Here is a 22,500-nt window from a genome sequence, read left to right as displayed (position 1 = left end):
TCTTCTTCTACTTCTTCTTAAACAACAGGGGTGAGAGAACAGAACCTTGGGGTGAGCCTGTCGAAACAGTGCACTGATCAGAGAGTTCACACTGACTCTCACTCTTTGACTTTTTAGTTAAAAAGTCAAGAACCCAGGCCTACGATGTTTAAATCAAGGTTAAAATGTTCCATGAGGCAGCACATATGGCTGCACCGTATTAAAAGCTGATGTGAAGTCAATAAAAAGAAGGCGTGCGTGAGTCCCCTTTCCCTCCAGGTGTTTGAGGAGCAGATGAAGCGCCTCTTTTCGAACTGCACGGGGTCAAGTGCAGGCTCAGTTTTTCCAAGAATTTCTGATTTGATTAGCTTTTCAAAAATGTTCATAACTATGGATGTTCTGAACAATTGAATCCTCACACAGTTGGTGACGCTTTCCAGCACTCGTGATGCATTTTTATGTTTTGCCTCCTGACGCTGATGTTGTTGTGCGTCGCAGCTCGAAGCAGCAGAGCCAGGATCTGAGCTCGAGTCTGGAGTCTCTGGAGAAGCGAGAGGAGGTTCTCCAGGACAAACTGGGCTCTTTAGAAAACCAGCACCTTCAGGACGCCAGCCGCCTCCGCAGCCAGCTGGACCAGGCCCAGGAGAGGACCTCCACCCTGCAGAGAGAGGTGCGTACCGGCTAATGCTAATGCTAACACGACTGTGGGGGAACCTGTGCCTGATCCCACGCTCTCGGTTCTGCCAGTACGAGGACACGCAGTCGCAGCTGTTGGACCTGCGTCAGAGATACGAGCGGACGGAGAAGGAGAAGCTGAACATCCACCACGAGCTGGAGCAGTGCAGGACCAGCCTCAAAGTCCTGCAGGACAAGAGCGCCTCGGTGAGTGAGGAAGCACAGGAGATGCAGTCATGGATACCACACATAGATCTGTCTGAGGAGTCTTTAGTCTTTCACATTCACAGCATTAACCTCTGCAAACTTTATCCACAACCCAATTTATATTAACGCCACTAAGTGTTTAAATCAATGAGTTTAAGATGATTCTCACATAGCAGTGCTTAGTCCCAATGTTTTCACTGAGTTTTTGTCTGTTTTTGAATGTGGCTGTTTGTGTTTTAGCTCGATACGTTATTACAACTGGACACAGACCAAACATTTGACCAACTTAAGCCAGACCTGTTCGGATTGTCTTGTAAAAACCTGAATAAAATCTCGTAATACTTTGTTTAAAGCTCAGTTCTAGCTGATCGCTGGGTGTATTTGTGGAGAAAGGCAGCGTTTGGTAAATATTGTACAGAGTCGAGTGTAGAATCAGCGTCACGTCAACTTAAAGCAGCACTAAGGAACTTGTTTATCGGGATAAATCCTTTACGTCGTCCCTTTGGGGGTAATAGAGCTCCACAGTCCCGCCTCCTCTCCACGGTCCCGCCTCCTCTCCACAGTCCCGCCTCCTCTCCACGGTCCCGCCTCCTCTCCACAGTCCCGCCTCCTCTCCACAGTCCCGCCTCCTCTCCACAGTCCCGCCTCCTCTCCACAGTCCCGCCTCCTCTCCACAGTCCCGCCTCCTCTCCACAGTCCCGCCTCCTCTCCACAGTCCCGCCTCCTCTCCACAGTCCCGCCTCCTCTCCACAGTCCCGCCTCCTCTCCACAGTCCCGCCTCCTCTCCACAGTCCCGCCTCCTCTCCACAGTCCCGCCTCCTCTCCACAGTCCCGCCTCTTCTCCGCAGTCCCGCCTCCTCTCCACAGTCCCGCCTCCTCTCCGCAGTCCCGCCTCCTCTCCACGGTCCCGCCTCCTCTCCACGGTCCCGCCTCCTCTCCGCAGTCCCGCCTCCTCTCCACAGCCCCGCCTCCTCCCCACAGTCCCGCCTCCTCCCCACAGTCCCGCCTCCTCTCCACAGTCCCGCCTCCTCTCCACAGTCCCGCCTCCTCTCCACAGTCCCGCCTCCTCTCCGCAGTCCCGCCTCCTCTCCACGGTCCCGCCTCCTCTCCACGGTCCCGCCTCCTCTCCGCAGTCCCGCCTCCTCTCCACAGCCCCGCCTCCTCCCCACAGTCCCGCCTCCTCCCCACAGTCCCGCCTCCTCTCCACAGTCCCGCCTCCTCTCCACAGTCCCGCCTCCTCTCCACAGTCCCGCCTCCTCTCCGCAGTCCCGCCTCCTCTCCACAGTCCCGCTTCCTCTCCACAGTCCCGCCTCCTCTCCGCAGTCCCGCCTCCTCTCCACAGTCCCGCCTCCTCTCCACAGTCCCGCCTCCTCTCCACAGTCCCGCCTCCTCTCCGCAGTCCCGCCTCCTCTCCACAGTCCTCTCCACAGTCCCGCCTCCTCTCCACAGTCCCGCCTCCTCTCCACAGTCCCGCCTCCTCTCCACAGTCCCGCCTCCTCTCCACAGTCCCGCCTCCTCTCCACAGTCCCGCCTCCTCTCCACAGTCCCGCCTCCTCTCCACAGTCCTCTCCACAGTCCCGCCTCCTCTCCACAGTCCCGCCTCCTCTCCGCAGTCCCGCCTCCTCTCCGCAGTCCCGCCTCCTCTCCACAGTCCCGCCTCCTCTCCGCAGTCCCGCCTCCTCTCCGCAGTCCCGCCTCCTCTCCGCAGTCCCGCCTCCTCTCCGCAGTCCCGCCTCCTCTCCGCAGTCCCGCCTCCTCTCCGCAGTCCCGCCTCCTCTCCACAGTCCCGCCTCCTCTCCACAGTCCCGCCTCCTCACCACAGTCCCGCCTCCTCACCACAGTCCCGCCTCCTCTCCACGGTCCCGCCTCCTCTCCACGGTCCCGCCTCCTCTCCGCGGTCCCGCCTCCTCTCCGCGGTCCCGCCTCCTCTCCGCAGTCCCGCCTCCTCTCCGCAGTCCCGCCTCCTCTCCGCAGTCCCGCCTCCTCTCCGCAGTCCCGCCTCCTCTCCACAGTCCCGCCTCCTCTCCACAGTCCCGCCTCCTCTCCACAGTCCCAACTCCTCTCCACAGTCCCGCCTCCTCTCCACAGTCCCGCCTCCTCTCCACAGTCCTCTCCGCAGTCCCGCCTCCTCTCCGCAGTCCCGCCTCCTCTCCGCAGTCCCGCCTCCTCTCCACAGTCCCGCCTCCTCTCCACAGTCCTCTCCGCAGTCCCGCCTCCTCTCCGCAGTCCCGCCTCCTCTCCGCAGTCCCGCCTCCTCTCCGCAGTCCCGCCTCCTCTCCGCAGTCCCGCCTCCTCTCCACAGTCCCGCCTCCTCTCCACGGTCCCGCCTCCTCTCCACGGTCCCGCCTCCTCTCCACAGTCCCGCCTCCTCTCCACAGTCCCGCCTCCTCTCCACAGTCCCGCCTCCTCTCCACAGTCCCGCCTCCTCTCCACAGTCTGAGATCCATCTGGTTTAACTGCGAGCCTTCGTCCTAGAACTACATTACCCAGGATGCTCGGGAGTCCCATGATCGACTACGAGGCTTTTGATTGATGGAGCTTCACGTGTTTATTTATTGTAATGTAGACGACATATCATAAACAATGTATTCAAACATAAAGCAGGCAGAGAGTGGACGTTTTATCCACATCTAACACTGAGAGGAAGAAAAACGTCAGAATAATGTTCCCAACGATCCAATTAAACGAACCATCATCATTTTTATTCACATTAGCAGATTCAGATTGTTTAATAGTGAAATAATACAGAACTTTTGTCTGAAAATAAAAGAAACTGGCCGTGTTTGCTGAAAACCTGGTTGCCTTGACCAGCGGGCGCGATGTCGCAAAGGCTCCTGGGATACGGAGTTTCTATAGTCAGGAAGTGAATGATGTCACAGCCTTGTACCTTTGCCTTTTCTTCAACATGTCGTCTTCTTTTTGGATTGAAATCAAACATTTTATGGTCACGAATTGCTACGTAGCTGATTAGCTTTAACGCTGACGTTAAACTCTTAATATTTGAGTTTTTCGTGGAGACGGGGTTTTTTTGCTTCCGGAGCCACAGGACTGAAAGGGGCGGGACTGTGGAGCTATATGCAAGTGTTAATGGGATGATTGGAGGGTCCTTCATCTCCCCCTGGTGTCTCGGGCCAGAAAAACACACTTGCAGCTTTCCTGCACCGGGTCAGAGTCACCAATACACACTAATGGAATCAGGAAAATGAAGCTAACAGCGGGCTAGCGCCACTTAAGCAGTATTAAGTTTGAGTAACAAAAATGATCTCCATTGTGTAATTGGATGAACAACATCCCTCTGTCCCTTTGTCTTTCCTGTCAGCGTAGGATTTACTCTCCAAGACAATTAATAAGACACATTTTAATTTTTTTTGGTCAAATTTTTATCAATTTTTTATCCAATTTTTGTCATTTTTATTTCACATTTTGTCTTTTCTGTCAAATTTTTTATCAATTTTTTGCCATTTTTATGTCAATTTTTTTTATCAAATGTGACATAAAAATTACAAAAAAATTACAAAAAATTTCTCATTTTTTGACACATTTTTCTCAATTTTTTTTATCAAAATTTGATCATTTTTTTGTCATTTTTTTTCTTGTGACATTTTTGCCACTTTTTCCATCAATTTTTCCATTGTATAATTGGATGAACAATCTCCCTCTGTCCCTTTGTCTTTTTTGTCAGCGTAATATTTACTCTCACGGACAATAAGTACAAAAACACAACATGCTACAGCACCTGCAGTGGCGCTTATGGCCTCTAGGGGCAGGAGTTACTTAGTTCTGCTTTAAGTGCCTGTGACTCTTATATTAGTTTAGCAAATACTTCAGTCCCTTTGGTTCAGGAAATCTATTTACAAAGCAAAACGTTCCTTCCTTAACCCTTTAACCTCTTACCCTCCGCCTGAACCGAGTGCATTTCCTCCAGATCGGCTTTACCCAAATCTAAAAGCTTCTCGACTGGAGCTCACAGCCTGTAGGCCAGTGTAAGCTACGTTCTACAAAGCTGATGCCTCTTTTGTAGCTTCTTTGTCATGTTTTCTCCACTTTTTGTTGCTCTTTCGTTGTTTTCGAAGCATTTAGATTTGGGTGAAGCCACAGGAGACCCCGTGCTCGGTTCAGGTGGAGGTTTCGGAGGTTAAGTCCTGACTGAAGCGGTCATTCCTGTGTCCAGTGGTAATAACGGTGTGAAGCCTGAGCCTCCACTGGGCCGTGTCCTCCTCCGCTGACGCTCCCCCATCGTCCGTGCTGATTTGCGTTGAATCTGTTGCTGATTTGAGTTGAATTTGCTCCTGATTTCTCCCCCCCTTTAGCCCTCCCTCCTACAGCCCGTCCCAGCCATCCTCATGGGCCTAGTGCTGGCTGCGCTGTACTGGTGTTTCGGACATTTGTGGTAGAAGGTATCCAGGCCCCGCTGCCCATGAACATGTGTCTGTGTGAAACCATTCAGACCTGGGGGGGAAGCACCGTCCCGAGTGAGGAGGGGGGGGGGGGGGGGGGGTGTCCTGGGTCGACCCGGGGCTCACTGGGCCGGTGTTTCCTCCTCTGTCTTCATCTCATGTCTCTGTGTCGTCTGACTCTGCTCTCGCTGCTTCTGCTCCTCTGCTTTTTAAAGGATCACTGACAGGTTTTGTGCAGGGTTTCTCTGAGTTCACAGGGACATAAATAAAGTTTGAATGTCGTTGCTTTACTTAACGGCCAGTCCAGCTGTTGCGAGTCCAGCTGTTGCGAGTCCAGCTGTAGCGAGTCCAGCTGAGACACGGCAGGTGAAAGGTTTTAATGCAGGGGTCAGTTTTCGAGGCAGTTTCCTACAAAGTTACTTAATGCCAATAATGTTCAGCTGCAGACCCGGAGACGACACAAATCCACCGTGAAAAGCGAATCCACCGTGAGAGAGCGCCCTCTGCTGGTAAAGACTGATATACGACGGTATTAAACTCATGTTTTACAGTTGTATCGTCGGGATTATTTTGTGTAATTTAGAATGTGTTGACATGTAGCTTAGTTTAGGCGACATGTGCTGTTATTTGGTTTTTTTTATTAAATTAAAACTGTGTTTTACTCCTTTCATTGTATTTTGTAGGACAGGCCTTCATTTGTTCAATAAGGGACAGAGACAATATTTTGGAACAAAGTCACATGTTTATTGTGGAAATGGCCAGTGCTGTATCAGTAAAGAAAGGAGAGAAATCATAAGGTTAATAATGTCAGTTTGCAGATGCAAGAACACAGTAAAAAATAACATTTGTACCGTCAGGGTTTTCCCTGTTTCCTAAACTCAGCAGCAAAACAAAAGATCAACACTGACGTCATTAATGTGGAAAAATCACACGTTGTAATTCTGGGCTAATAATAATAATAATAATAATAATAATAATAATAATAATAATATGATGATGATAATGATAATGATAATGATAATACGGTCAAAACTAGTCTGGAATGACGATCACAGGCAACTATGTGCCATTAATATTGGTGCCATAACTTTTTTATTTATTTATTTATCCAGGATGAAACTCATTGAGATAAAAAAAAAAATCTCCAGTGTCCAGGCCAAGATTCTTTCAAATTAAAATATGCAATAATTTGCCACAGAAAGTAAAAGGAACCCGTAATACATAATTACGAATACATTATATATTTACTTTACAGCCTGCATTTTTGGGTATCATGTAATTGGGATTATTTATTGTTTTTACTCATTTACAACGAGCATAAACGCTCGTTAATGTGTCATCTTTTATCAAACAACAGAAGCATCTATGATTTAAAAATTGGTTCATAAGAAATTAAAAAAATGAAATAATTCTGTTAAAGTCTTACCTTCGTTCACTTGATCAAATCAATCCTCCTAAGACCTGATACCGTCGTGTATCCGTCTTTACCAGCAGAGGGCGCTCTCTCACGGTGGATTGGCTTCACGGTGTTTCTGTCTCGGCTCCGGGTCTGCAGCTTCCCCGACTCCTTAATGCGGCTGAAGGAAAAGAGTCTAAACTCCGCCTTCACGATATTGAAGTCACTCACGATGATTTTATTGTGATATTTCACTAAACCGTTTCTACACGATATGTTCCATTTAATTAAACACAAACTGTAAGTAAATCGTTTTTCTGATAATTGTGTCAAAACGAGACAAAAAAAAAAACACTACATCAGAAACACCACCAAAAGACTAACATTTAACTAAATTGGGAAATGTTATAATAATAATAATAATAATGCATTGGTTTTATATAGCTCTTTTCTGGACACTCAAAGACTCTTTACATTGCATTATTCATTCACTCCATACTCGGTGGTGGTAAGGTACTATTGTAGCCACAGCTGCCCTGGGGTAGACTGACGGAAGCGAGGCAACCAGTCTGCGCCATCGGCCCCTCCGACCCCCACCAACCACTCACTACATTCGTTAGGCTTCCTGGTGTTACTAAACATTCTCCCATCCAATCACTGACCAGGCCCCTCCCTGCTGAGGGCAGAGCAAAGGGGGTTTGGACACATGTTTAACCTCTTAACCCCCGCCTTAACCAAGTGCACTTTCTCCAGATTGGCTTTACCCAAATCTGAAAAGCTTCTTGAAAAAGCGGAAAAGCAGGCGACAAAAAAGTTATGAAAAAGCAACAAAAACGCAACAGGACAGGCGACAAAAACGCGTCAGAAAGCAAAAAAATTAACAAAATACAACCTTAGATCCAGTGTTAATTTTGACAAAACCATTTTATTTATTTAGTAATTTAACTTTTGTCGCGATTTTTAGTCCGAAAATGATCGTTAATTTTAGTCTAGTTTTAGTCGACTAAAATTAAGACAAATTTAGTGGACTTTGCATTTATAATATTTACTATAATCATATTTAATTATGTTCCTCTGCTTCATGGAGCTGCTCCACATGAACAAAGCTCAGAGCTGATCCTTTGAAAGAACCTCAGATCATTCTAAATAACGGCTCATTCATACTTCACAAGACGCAAGAACTTCTTGCTCTTGCACCCTGAGATGCAGAACAAAATGAAGTCACTTTATTGTCGCAAAAGTGATGTCATTTTGTTCTGCATCTCAGGGTGCAAGAGCAAGAAGTTCTTGCGTCTTGTGAAGTAAGAATGAGCCTTAATAATTCCCTTCCAGACTGTCAGGAGTTTCGATGATTTTAGTCTCTACTTTTCATTTTTATTTAGTCGTATTTTAGTCGACGAAAATATGTGGACATTTTAGTCACAGTTTTAGTCTCAAACGCTTAATTGGACTAAAATTAAATTATAGTTTGACTAAAATTACGACTCAATATTTCAGTCGACGACATTAACACTGCTTAGATCAGGTCTTAGCTTTCAAATGAGGCTTTACACTGGCCTATCGGCTGTAAGCTCGAGAAGCTTTTAGATTTGGGTAAAACTGAACTGGAGAAAATGCGCTCTGACCTACAACACTTTTATAAATCATTATTTTTTTGGCAGAGTTTACAAAATAATGTGTCAGACAAAGATGAGACTAAAAAGAACATAAAGAGACGACATCACGGCAACAACGTGAGGAAAAAAGATCCGTTAATATCATCTTTTCTCGGTCTTTCAAAGCTAAACTCGAAGCTTTTAGATTTGGGAAAAGCCGAACATGTGTTACTGAAAATATATACACACTGTTTATCATGTTTATACGAAACACCAAACGACAGGAGATGCATTTTCTTCCTGTCGTGGCCGTGATTAAAGCAAACGTTTCAAAGTGACTTCTCTAATGTGTTTCTACTTCACCTGCAGTGTCTCACACGTTTATATAACATTCAATCTGCAGTCGAGTGAATGTCTTTTGCTCCCATAGAGTATTTCTACATGTGAAAAAGAAACATCTGAGTTCAGCTCATTCACAGTTTATTGTGTCAAGAAAAAAATATTCACCAACTCTAGAAAATGGTGGTTAAATTATTCAACAAAGATCTAAAAGTAGGTTTGGTTTTCCCCATATTTACATAGTTTCCCTCATGTAGCGACATCCTAAACAATGTTAAACGAGAACAATCTTCCTTTAAAAAGCCAGACCTCATCTCGTCTTTTCATTTGTCTTAACCCCCTAACTCCCACCTGAACCGAGCACCTTTTCTCCAGCTTTGCCCCAATCCAAAAGCTTCTGGAAAAAAGGAGTGAAAATGGCGACAAAACTGAGACGAAAACAAGGATGAAAATGTGACAAAAGTGACGAAAACATTGACGAAAAAGTGACAAAAAATGTACAAAAAAATGACGAAAAATTGACAAAAAAATTGAGAAAAAAGTGAGAAAAATTTGACGGAAAATTGAGAAAAAATGGACGAAGTGATAAATTATTCGCATTTTTTGTCAAATTCTTATCACTTTTTTGTTCATTTTTTCTCACTTTTTTCTCCATTTTTTGTACATTTTTTTCTCACTTTTTTTGTACATTTTTTGACACTTTTTCATCAAATTATTCGCATTTTTTGGGTCAAATTCTTATCACTTTTTTGTTCATTTTTTCTCACTTTCTTGTCAATTTTTTTGTACGTTTTTTGTCACTTTTTCGATTTTTTTTCGCACATTTTTTGTCAAATTTTTCTCACTTTTTTTGTCAATTTTTTGTCGTTTTTTTGTACATTTTTTGACACTTTTTCGTCAAATTATTTGCATTTTTTGTCATTCTTGACGAAAAAGTGTCAAAAAATGTACAAAAAAACGACAAAAAATTGACAAAAAAAGTGATAAGAATTTGACCAAAAAAATGCGAATAATTTGACGAAAAAGTGTCAAAAAATTGACAAAAAAAGTGAGAAAAAAATTACAAAAAATTTACCAAAAAACGTACAAAAAATGACAAAAATGGACAAAAAAATTGACCAAAAAGTGAGAAAAATTTGACGAAAAATGGACAAAAAAGTGATAAGAATTTGACAAAAAAATTGAATAATTTGACGAAAAAGTGACAAAAGTCCCGAAAATTTGACAAAAATGAGACGACTGCCCAACAAAAAAAGTGATGAAAAAAAATCTGACGTGAGGAAAAAGATCAATTTAGTTTTGTAGGTCTTTCAAACGAGGCGTTACACTGGCCTACAGGATTTGGGTAAAGCTGAACTGTAGAAAAAGCTCTCGGTTCAGGCGGGAGTTAAGAGGTTAATTCCTCATTCGTTTCCGTTTCCTGCATGAGACTTTCTGCTTGTTTATTTTGAAGTTCCGGGTTTTTGCTCTCGTCTTCATTTGTCTCACATTGTTATTTTTCTCTTCATTTTACCCGTTTTGTTGCTCGTTTTGTTTCGCTTTCCGCTGGTTTGTGGGAAAGTTGGCTCATGTTTTATGTTTGGGTTCTTTTGATTTTGAAGCCTCTTCGACCCTTGAGTTTGCATCGTTTTATTCACTTTATTTTGTCCTTTTTTGAGTTCAATCCTTTACCATTGAGAGTTGTCTTTGCTTTTTCCACAAAGTTACTCTGCAAATGTCTTTAAACTGAATCTATTGTATAATGAACTGTTACAAACACTATGGGATCAAAGGGGCTTCATGTTTTGACGTTAAAGACTGACCAGGTCCACAAGAAAAACATGGATTCAACCAAAAAAAAGAACAAAAGTCCTTCCTTACTGTCACTCATCAGGGTTTTTGTAAAAAGCAGCTACAGAACAGATCTATAATAAAACTGTAGACGGGACATTTCAACAGTTTCCCTGCTGTGGCGGCCATCTTGCGATTGTTCTATTATCCAAATGTTGATAGAGAGTCAATGGGAGAAATGTCCATGAATGAAAGTACAGATATTGTAGATCAGGGGTTTCCAAACAGGGGTGGAAGAGCTTATTCGCTTCTAACTTCACCCCATTTGGAGCTGTAGGAAAACACTGGGAGGCCAAATGCGCTCAGTTACAGAAAAAGAAATGTCACACTGTAAAATGTCAATGAATACATTTATTTTACTTTACTTATTAACCCCTAAACTCCCGCCTGAACCGAGCACATTCTCTCCAGTTTGGCTTTACCCCAATCCAAAAGCTTCTGGAAAAAAAGCTGTGAAAATAGCAACAAAACTGAGACGAAAACAATGATGGAAATGTGAGAAAAAAGTGAGAAAACATTGACAAAAAAGTGACACAAAATTGATGAAAAAGTGGCAAAAATGTCACAAGAAATTGACCAAAAAATTACAAAAAATTGACAAAAAAAAATGACCAAAAAAAATGAAAAATTACAAAAAAATGACAAAAAAAAATGAAAAATGACAAAAAAAAATACAAAAAAAATGACAAAAAATTACAAAAAAAATACAAAAAAATTACAAAAAAAATACAAAAAAATTACAAAAAATGTGACAAAAAATGTGACAAAAAAGTGACCAAAAAATGACCAAAAAATGGACAAAAATTTGACCAAAAAAATTACAAAAAATGTGACAAAAAAGTGACAAAAATTGACAAAAAAAATGGACTAAAATTTGACCAAAAAAATTACAAAAAAATTACAAAAAAATGACAAAAATTTGACAAAAAATGATTAAAAAAAAAAAAAGTTACAAAAATGAGTTGAAAACCCAACAAAAAAATTATGGAGAAAAAAATCTGACGTGAGGAAAAAGCTCCTTTCGGTTCAGGCGGGAGTTAAGAGGTTAAAGTCATTTTCTCACGTTCTATCCTAAAACATGGATATATTAGTTTGGAGACACTTCTATAAAAAGGAAATGATCAAGTCAATAATAAGGAAATCACAAAAGTCGTGGAGTCTCATTAGTTTTCATAAGTTCTTGAACAGAATGGACAGTAACAAAATGGCCGCCACAGCTGGACATTAGTTCCAATGAATTTACTAGTTATTACAGATCTGTGCTGTACTCACCTGAGGCTAGGGCTGCTCGATTATTGAAAAAATAATAATCACGATTATTTTTGTCATGATTGAAATCACGATTATTCACACGATTATTTGTTGCCTTTAAAAAAATCCATCAAAAAAGTGACAAAAATCCATCAAAAAAGTGACAAAAATCCATCAAAAAAATTAAAAAAATCCATCAAAAAAATGACAAAAATCCAGCAAAAAAGTGACAAAAATCCAGCAAAAAAATACAAAAATCCAGCAAAAAAATGACAAAAATCCAGCAAAAAAATACAAAAATCCAGCAAAAAAATACAAAAATCAATCAAAAAAAATGACAAAAATCCATCAAAAAAGTGTCAAAAATCCAGCAAAAAAGTGACAAAAATCCAGCAAAAAAGTGACAAAAATCCAGCAAAAAAGTGACAAAAATCCATAAAAAAAAATGACAAAAATCCAGCAAAAAAGTGACAAAAATCCAGCAAAAAAGTGACAAAAATCCAGCAAAAAAATGACAAAAATCCATCAAAAAAATACAAAAATCCATTAAAAAAGTGACAAAAATCCAGCAAAAAAGTGACAAAAATCCAGCAAAAAAGTTACAAAAATCCAGCAAAAAAATGACAAAAATCCAGCAAAAAAAATGACAAAAATCCATCAAAAAAATGACAAAAATCCAGCAAAAAAATGACAAAAATCCAGCAAAAAAATACAAAAATCCAGCAAAAAAGTGACAAAAATCCTGCAAAAAAGTGACAAATATCCAGCAAAAAAGTGACAAAAATCCAGCAAAAAAGTGACAAAAATCCATTAAAAAAGTGACAAAAATCCAGCAAAAAAGTGACAAAAATCCATCAAAAAAATACAAAAATCCAGCAAAAAAGTGACAAAAATCCAGCAAAAAAGTGACAAAAATCCAGCAAAAAAGTGACAAAAATCCATCAAAAAAAATACAAAAATCCATTTAAAAAGTGACAAAAATCCAGCAAAAAAGTGACAAAAATCCATCAAAAACATGACAAAAATCCATTTTTAAAAAAAGACAAAAATCCATCAAAAAAGTGACAAAAATCCCAAAATTAAAAATTAGAAAAAAAAAATGTTAAAAAAAAAATATTGAAAAAATATATATATATATTGAAAAAAAAAAAAATATATATAATCGATTTTTTGCGATTATGCTAATTTTGTAATCGTTTACTGTTGTAATCGAAATCGTGATCGAATTTCGATTAATTGCACAGCCCTACCTGAGGCCCATAGTAGCTGCTTCAAATCCCCACTCAAACCTGTTTTTATGTGGACGTGGTCTTCGTCTTCTTCTTCTTCTGTTGTTGTTGTTGCTTGACTTTCTTCAAACATCATGAAAACCGCATCAGTCTCACCCAAACCCTCCCCGTTTGTTCTGCCGTTGCTCCTCAGAGCGGCTGGAGCCCCTGGATGCCGGTCGTCGCAGTGATGGTCGCCGTGACAGCAGCCATTCTTTACCCAAACCTCTCCAAGAGCAGCGCCACCTAGGGGACCGGAGGCCGAACTACGATGATTCTTCAAAAAAAATCAACTTTAAAGAGAAAAAAAAAAAAAGTGTGTGCAGGGGGGAGAAAAAAAAACAACCTCCACTTTTGGGAAACGGACTCGTTAAAATCAAGCAAAATCCGACTCCGAAACGGCCCCGCGCGCTCCGGAGAGCTTCACCTGTAAAAAGTCTAATTGTACATAATTGTAGAGGGATATAAGGTCGCGGTTTGTTACGCAGGAGCAGATTTTTTCTTTTGCGTTTTAGAACTTTTGTTTTTGTTTTTATTCTCGGCTCTCTCGCTCTTTTGGTGGGGGCTTCCTGGGTTTCGTCTCACTGCTGAATTATTCAAAACAGCGCCACACGTTTTTAAAAGAAACAAAACAAAACTGCCGGATTCACAACGAAAAAGAAATGAATGCTTTCCAACAACGGCGGGTGAAACTTTCTATCTTCACCGTTCGGTTTCGGGAGATTTTGTACAGAAACCCAAGACTGCCACAAGAGGGAGTGTTTTGTAGATTGGCTGAATCCATAAAAAGCATTCCTGTTTTAATTCGGGGACAGAAAAATGATTAAAAACGACTTTCTTCATTAAAATTTGGTCAAGTTTTTGCAAATTTCTTAGATTTTTTTTGTTGGAAAGCATTGATTTTGCAGGCAGCTTCTGTGGGCGCTCCGTTCTGGTTTATACTCAACACGTTTCTGTTTTTACTGGTAGTTTTGTTTGTTTTTTGGGGGGGGGCGGGGGGGAGGGGAAAGGGGGCGGGGCTACGACTCGAAGCCAAAACAATGAATGAATAAATAAATAAAAGTTTGATTTGATTTTTTTGCTTTATTTTGATATTAATTTGGCGGCGGCGCACACAGACGGGGGTGGAAGTGCCTCTGATGTAACTAACACCATTAAAAAGATCCAAGAAATCACACGTTTTTTTATGAGAGTTTAATCCAACGAGAAGCTTTTGTTTTCGGTCACGGTGAAGCCGAACGATCAGACGCCATGTTTTTCACTGACGATGTTCGACCATTGATTCTTTTATTGCGATTATTATACGGGATTGAAAAGTGGTCACTGGAGAGAGAGATACAAAAGAGAATCCACAACAAAACTCCATTATTACTGTGGTTTTGGTTTATGTTGAATGAAAAGATGATGACGCCACAGATTTTCACGTACCCCCTGAGTCTTTCATTTCTTCTAAGACCCTTTAATCTCTTAACTCCCACCTGAACCGAGCACATTTTCTCCAGCTTTACCCCAATCCAAAAGCTTCTGGAAAAAAGGTGTGAAAATAGCGACAAAACTGAGACGAAAACAATGATGAAAATGTGGAAAAAGTGAGAAAACATCGACGAAAAAGTGACAAAAAAATGACACAAATTTGACAAAAAAGTGCGAAAAATTTGATGAAAAATTGCGGGGGGGAAAGGACGAAAAAGTGATAAGAATTTCACAAAACAATGACAAAAAATTTCTCAAAAAATGAGAAAAATGGACAAAAATTTGAGAAAAAAAATGACGAAAAATTGAGAAAAAGATGAAAAAGTGTTAAGAATTTGACAAAAAAATGCGAATAATTTGACAAAAAAGTGACAAAAAATTTAGAAAAAATGACAAAAATGGACACAAATTTGACGAAAAATTTAGGAAAAAATGGACAAAAAAGTGACAATAGTTTGACAAAAAAATGCTAATAATTTGATGAAAAAGTGACAAAAAAAAGTCACGAAAATTTGACAAAAAAGTGATGAATAAAAATCTGCCGTGAGGAAAAAGATCCATTTAGTTTTGTAGATCTTAGCTTTCAAATGAGGCGTCACACTGGCCTACAGGATTTGGGTAAAGCTGAACTGGAGAAAATGCTCTCGGTTCAGGCGGGAGTTAAGAGGTTAATAAACAGGATTTAGTCACAGGAAAAGTATTTTGGGGGTACATTCTGTCCCTCAGCGCCCCCTAACTAAAACATCTTCCCACGGCTCTGGAAATAGTGTTTAGTTTCACCGCCTTTTTTACTGAGAGTGAACCCACGAGTGCTAATATATAAAGCTAATGCTAATGCCCAGAGCAGCTTAAAGAGACACATTATTTTTGCGAAAACATAATTAAAAATGGACCAGTTTTGTAATTTTAGTAATCGATTAATCATTTTCTGGTAAACAGATTCAAATAGAGCAAGAATGACATTTTATATTTTAAAGGTAGTGTTTTGTACATTGTAAATTTCATAAATGTCTGTCTCGTCCAAGCGGAATTGGCACTAAGAGCGTCTTACATTCACTTCAGGTTTACTCCATCAAAAAATGTGTCACTTAAAGGGATATTTCAGGATTTTTGTACCTAGGATCTCATTTCCTAGTTATCCAGGGTGTTGATTAATTCGGGAGAGATTTTTTCTTTTCTTTTTTATTCATGCAGTCCTTATATTTGAAGAGTTTCGTGGTGCTAGGCTAGTGCTAGGCTAATGCTAGGCTAGTGCATGTCTATGGTAACTAGTAGCCTGCATTAAAAACCTCTTCAAAACCATGGGCTCGTCCTCCAAACGTTGCCGTATCTGATTTGTAAAAAGCTCCTCCACGTGTAGTAACGCGGCCGCAGGTAGATCCGGTCACCGAGCAGATCACTCCGCCGCTGCGTCGCTACAACCAGGAAGCTGATGCTGCTCAAATATAACTTCTTTTAAATGCAAAGTGGTTTTATTTTAAGAATACTCTATGGATACAGACATTTATATGGGTCGTCTGGTGTTTTAAGTGATTGTGTTTGGGTCAGACTGTTTTTAATGCAGGCTATGAGTTACCATAGACATGCACTAGCCTAGCACTAGCCTAGCACCACGAAACTCTTCAAATATAAGAAGAAAAAATCTCCAGAAATCAACAACACTCTGGATAACTGGGAAATGAGGTAAGAAGTTTGATATCCAAGCGATTAATTGATTTATGGTTGTAAATATGAGCCCTATTATAGTCTCACTTCCTTATTGGACACTGACCAGGAAGTGACATAGAGGCAAACATTTTAATCTGTTGCCGTGCCGACCGTGTTACGTCAATGGGAAATGAGTCAAACTGCTGTGTCACTTCACATTTCTTCAACATCGCTGCGTCACTGGAATAAAATCACATGTTATCAAGTCATATTTTCAATGTTTGATGCCTTAAGTTAGTCCTTAGAGTGGGAGCAGAGCGTCGCGCAGCCCGACTCATCTCCATTTCTGAACTGCTCACCGTTTTACGAAGCTTTATTGACCTGTGTGATGAAGTCTCGCGGCTCACCCTTGTTTAAACGTCAGGGAAGGCGCCAGATCCGTTTTCCAACATGGCGTCCGATCGAGCGGCCTCTCCGGGTTCGTCCTCATGCTTTTGTTTTCACTAAATGTCACATGAGTTCGTGTCCATCACTTCGTCCGTGTTTGAAAATCTCTGTCTCGTCGTCTTCGTGTCCTGAAGAAAATGTAAAAAACTACGAACAAATATAAGAGAAACACTACAGAGAGTTGTAACATACGTGTGTGGAGCGAAGGCGTGTCTAGAGTATTTTGTTTAGAGCGAGAGCTGTAGAGCAGAGTATTATACAGAGCAGGATGTTCTGAGGAGATGCAGGCGTTTGGAATAAAAGTTGTAGCAAGCTGACCCACCAACACGTGTCACGAGTTTTTATTTCACCCTTCGGTCTAGGGTTAGATGGTCTGATCCGGAGGGACAGTCTGCTGTGAAAACGTGAGATATCATGACACAAATGAAGGTTAGGGCCAGGGTTAACCTCTTAACTCCCGCCTGAACCGAGAGGATCTTTTTCCTCACGTCAGCAGATTTTTCCAACATTTTTTTGTTGGGTGTTCAGCTCATTTTTGTAACTTTTTGGTAATTTTTTTTATCACATTTTTGTCATTTTTTCGTCCATTTTTGATCATTTTTGGTCACATTTTTGACTTTTTTTTTTTTTTATCGATTTTTTGTAGTTTTTTGTCACATTTTTGTCACTTTTTTGTAATTTTTTTATCATTTTTTGTCAATTTTTGATACATTTTTTGTCACATTTTTGACATTTTTTTGTCACATTTTTGTAATTTTTTTATCACTTTTTTGTCATTTTTTTGTCAATTTTTGATAAATTTTTTGTCACATTTTTGACATTTTTTCCTCCATTTTTCGTCCATTTTTAATCATTTTTTGTCACATTTTTTACATTTTTTCCTCCATTTTTAATCATTTTTTTATCACTTTTTTGACATTTTTTTGTCAATTTTTGATACATTTTTTGTCACATTTTTGACATTTTTTCGTCCATTTTTCGTCCATTTTTTGTGACATTTTTGCCACTTTTTCATAAATTTTTCGTCACTTTTTTGTCAATGTTTTCTCACTTTTTTCTCACATTTCCATTATTGTTTTATTGCTATTTTCACAGCTTTTTTCCAGAAGCTTTTGGATTGGGGTAAAGCCAAACTGGAGAAAATGTGCTCGGTTCAGGTGGGAGTTAAGGGGTTAACCTTAAGGATTAGGATTATTTGTATTTTTAGACAAACCAACTCATAGATCTATACAAACTCACAGCAGACCGTCCCTCCGGAGCAGACGATCTAGCGCTAACCTTCGGTCTAGGTGCCTTTGTTATGGCGGCCATTTTGAATACCAGAGTGGAATTATGCAAACTCCAGTGAAGAAGCTTTTAGATTTGGATATACGTGCGTTTCCAATGACATCACGCATCGTTCCGGCCAGTGTTAATGTTGTCGAGTAAAATATTTAGTCTTAATTTTAGTCAAAGTGATATTTTTGTGACTAAAATTGGACTAAAACTAAATTAAAAGTTTCTCATGAGACTAAAACTGTGACTAAAATGTCCAGATATTTGAGTCGACTAAAATCAGACTAAATAAAAATGAAAAGCAGTGTTAATTTTGACGACATATTTTGTTTTGTTTTAGTCTTTTGACTAAAATGTAATTTAATTTTAGTCGAGATTTAGTCTAAAAAATTTTTTACATTTTAGTCTAGTTTTAGTCGACTAAATTTAGGACTAATTGAGTGGACTTTGTAAGGGATAATGTATAGAACGCTGGTCATTATCGGTAAAATAAGCACCGACCGGGCGAACCGGACCCCGACACAAAGTGGAGGCGTCTTGTTTCGTCCTGTCGGTGCTTATTTTACCAATAATGACCAGCGTTCTGTACATGATCCGCTTATTATTCGGCCATTTTCCAACTGAACACACACAACATAAACTTCGTACACTTTTATGAAGGTCCAAAGGTTTATTTAATGACTTCCGCGACAAATAGTTCCCAAAAGTGTGCGCGTTGCTCGGCAACGTTTGGCTAGGCTAGAAGCAGCTAGGCTAGCAGTTAGCCTAGCTACTTAGCTGAAGATGCAGTTGGAGGAGGTGGTGAATCTCTGGGTAAGTTGAAAGTCAGACTCACGATTCCCCGACTTCTCTCTCAGTGACGGGACAGATAGTGTCGCTGCTACGTACGCGCGGAGTGATATGAAAGCACCAACTCAGACGTCCTTTATCAGGAAATAATGAAATCCCATTCAAATCAACGGAGCTTCTACTGACGTTATGAAGAGCCGGATAATAAGCATTGATAATATTGATTCTAATCATATTTAATGTTGTTCCTCTGCTTCATGTTTCTGCTCCACATGAACAAAGCTCAGAGCTGATCCTTTAAACATGATCTGAGGCTCTTTCAGACGCTCAATACAAGTTTGGATGATTTTAGTCTCTCCTTTTCATTTTTATTTAGTCTGATTTTAGTCGACTCAAATATCTGGACATTTTAGTCACAGTTTTAGTCTCATGAGGAACTTTTAATTTAGTTTTAGTCCAATTTTAGTCACAAAAATATCACTTTGACTAAAATTAAGACTAAATATTTTAGTCGACGACATTAACACTGATGAAAAGGAGAGACTAAAATCATCCAAACTTGTATTGAGCGTCTGAAAGAGCCTCAGATCATGTTTAAAGGATCAGCTCTGAGCTTTGTTCATGTGGAGCAGAAACATGAAGCAGAGGAACAACATTAAACATGATTAGAATCAATATTATCAATGCAAAGTCCACTCAATTAGACTTAAATTTAGTCGACTAAAGCTAGACTAAAATTAAATTACATTTTAGTCAAAAGACTAAGACTAAAATAATATGTCAAAATTAACACTGGTTCCGGCGGCCATTTTGAATGCCAAAGTAGAATTCTGCAGTACTACAACATGTAACAACATCTCTACTTAGGATGAAAGTGATCGTGGCATTTTGATGTGCTCGTAATCATTGCTCATGAAGATAACGCACGTTTATGTGAAGAAACAAGTGAGTCAGTGTTTAAGACATTAGCATGTTACCGGTTAGCATTTTAGCTTCGACAGCTCAGCTCAGACCTCTCCAAGAGAAAGCCCTGCACCACAGGAAACAACATGTGTCAGAGGTCAGAGCTGTTACTGTAGTGTTTCCTCTGTTCATGTGAGCCACACGCGTTTATCGTTAAGCTAAATGCTAACCGGTCGCATGCTAACGTCTTAAGCAGCTGAAACACTGACTGAGACTCTGTTGACAAACTGTAAAAATCACAGGAAAAGGTTTTCAGTTTTTCTCTTTGATGTGTTAATTTAGTCTTCAGAGTGAAGCAGATCTTTAGTAAATCCTGCTGTGGCTCCAGAGATTTGCTGCTTATGTCACATAAATGTGCGTCTGAGGCCGTTTTTTTTACTGTACATAAAAATGCCACTCCATAAATCTACTTTACTTTGGTATTCAAAATGGCCGCCGGAACTTTTTTATTTTTTTATTGCAAAGTCAAATGACAATGTATCTTAATCAAAAAAAGGCAATACACATGACTGCTGTGCATGAGAATCTAAGCAGCATCAAAAAATAAACAAAGCAAAAATAAACATTTGTTTAGCTCATATATACAGATAATTTTTCACATAGTTTTAAGGCACTTTTACATTCTAGAATTTTAAGAGACTTATACAAGGACATCAGTTAAAAGGAACAAAATTGGGATTTACATTCAGAAATCTACATCTATGTAAATAAAATTTACTCAGAATGATCAAATTATTATACATATATTCTATCTTTCTGTCTTTCATAAATACTCCAGATTTGACACAATTATAATCCAACATGGGCACATTGTTCTTTACCTTCAACCAACTGTATAAATCAACCCAACATTTCTTCACATTGTTACATTCATAAAATAAATGAACTATGCAAAGATGTTGTTAGCATTTGGCCTCTCCCAGTTTATTCCAATGGCTCCAAACGGGGTGACGTTAGAAGTGACCGAGCTCTTCCACAGGCACAAGACCAGACAGGTACGGATCAACTCGTCTAAGCTCAGGTAAGAACATATCTCAGAATGGAAGAACTGTGGCCGTTCCTTTAATGGAAAACTAAATGCCTCCAAAAACATTGAAAGTACTGCGATACTTAACAGAAGTATTGATATGGATATATATATATTGAGTGAATATATGATGCACAAAACTGTAGAGCGTTTTGCACATCTGGGAAATCGCTACACAAGTCCTGCATTATTATAGAAGCTCCTCAGCCCCGCCCACTCCCGGTCACGAGTCGGGTCCGACACAAAAAAAAACATGTATTTTTAGCGTTGACTTTTCCAAAATGTCAATTATTAAGAGTTTGGCTCAAAGCTAATCAGCTACGTGCTACGTGCTAACTACCGACACTTGTACAGGTATTTTACAAGAAAGAAACAAACAATACTTGAAAATACAAGGAAATTACTTTTATAATTTTGCAGTTTATAATGTTTTGGACAAATCTTCAATTTAACCTGGTTTGTTTCATGTCCGTGAGTTTTACACATCGCTGACTCACACACTGAAAGTCCTCGGCGACCGACTTTTTTGTCACATTTTTGAATATTCTCTCCTCTTTTGGACACGTTTATGAGATGATCATTTGAGAGAAGACGTTGAGCTTTGTGACAGTTTTTGTTTCATGTGGATAAATCCAACCATTACAGAACGACAGTATTAACCATGAACCCAGTCGGAAACCATGGCGACCACAGTGTAACTCTTCACCGACTTTAAACTACAGGCTTAAAAAGGTTTAAAATGGATCTAACATGAACTAAATTATGCCTAAAATGTCTGGAAAAAATGTCTGGCCTCTCACTTTACCCTGACCCCCGGGCGAAACCCAGCTTTACCCAAATCTGAAAGCTTAACCTCTGACCACCCGCCTGAACCCAATGCTTTCTCTCCTCTTTGGGCCTGAGCCTCGTTTGAAACACCCACAAAACTGATCTTTTTCCTCACGTTGTCGCCACTTTTTTGTTGAGTTTTTCTCTTTTTATCACTGGCTCCATTTATCACATTATTGCCACATTTTTGTCTCTTTTTTGTCACTATTTTGCTGCACTTTTGTCCCTCTTTTGTCGGGTATTTGTCACTTTTTTGCAGCACTTTTGTCAGTTTCTTGCTCCTCTTTTGTCGCATTTTTGTCTCTTTTTTTGTCACTGTTTTGCTGCTGTTACGCTGCACTTTTGTCCCTCTTTTGTCGGGTATTTGTCACTTTTTTGCAGCACTTTCATCACTCATTTTTTGTCACTTGTCTCTTTTTTTGTTGCTCTGCGGTTGCTTTTTTGTCACTATTTAAAACATTTTCATTTTTTTTCCTGTGACAAAGTGGGTTTGTCCCGTTGTGTGTGTTTGTTATTTGCTTCGTTTGTTTCGTTTGCGATAAACACCAGCCGACAATAACCCTCAGATTCATGTTTAAGTTAATAATTATCCATTTACAACTTTGTTTATTCAGTTACTCAGACATTTACCTGTACCACCTGGTGAGAAAGGAAGGGGCGTGGTCTTTGTCGGCCATTTTAAAAACCTCAGGCTGAACCATGTGGAAGGGGAGAAACTAGGAATGGTACCTACCGGTGGGAGGTCCTTTCCCATTAGGGGAAGTATAAAAGCTGCACTGCTGTAGTCATGGCGGCCATTTTGTATCTGTGTGTCAGAAGTTCTGTTTGTGTGAGCAATAAATGTCTGGTGAGAACTCGAACTTTGTTAAGTCTGCCCATTTCAACCCCTCGTGGGCATCTTCCTCACATTTCCCAAGAAGCTTTTGGATTTGGGTAAAGCCAAACTGGAGAAAATGTGCTCGGTTCAGGCGGGAGTTAAGGGGTTAAAAGAAAAAGCGTCCAAAAGCAAAAATGTGCTGGAAAAGTGACAAAAACTTGACGACAAAGCGATGAAAAAAACAACATCATGAAAGAAAACCCGAAAAGGTGACAAAAAAAACAACAAAAAGTGACG

The 22,500-nt window shown here is 40.3% G+C and overlaps 1 protein-coding gene across 8 annotated transcripts in view; it reads left to right on the top strand.

Moving 5' to 3' along the window:
• Window positions 1-13,256, top strand: part of slmapa (sarcolemma associated protein a) — a 94,886-nt gene extending 81,630 nt beyond the window's left edge. For 6 of the 8 annotated variants that reach the window (XM_079555994.1, XM_079555993.1, XM_079555989.1 and 3 more), the window contains 3 exons: window positions 478-649; window positions 727-861; window positions 13,092-13,256. In XM_079555994.1, the coding sequence (XP_079412120.1) occupies window positions 478-649; window positions 727-861; window positions 13,092-13,187 (403 nt within the window). In that variant the 3' untranslated portion in view covers window positions 13,188-13,256. Of the gene's footprint in view, window positions 1-477; window positions 650-726; window positions 862-5,171; window positions 5,259-13,091 lie in introns of all 8 variants that reach the window. The other 2 variants (XM_079555992.1, XM_079555991.1) reach the window with 1 other exon arrangement.
• The last annotated feature ends 9,244 nt before the right edge of the window (window positions 13,257-22,500 follow it).

The sequence above is a fragment of the Gobius niger genome (assembly GCF_951799975.1).
Source record: "Gobius niger genome assembly, chromosome: 5".
In the NCBI taxonomy this organism is placed as follows: Eukaryota; Metazoa; Chordata; class Actinopteri; order Gobiiformes; family Gobiidae; genus Gobius; species Gobius niger.
The sequence above is the reverse complement of the archived record's forward strand: the minus strand, read 5'-3'. Positions and strand labels throughout refer to the sequence as shown.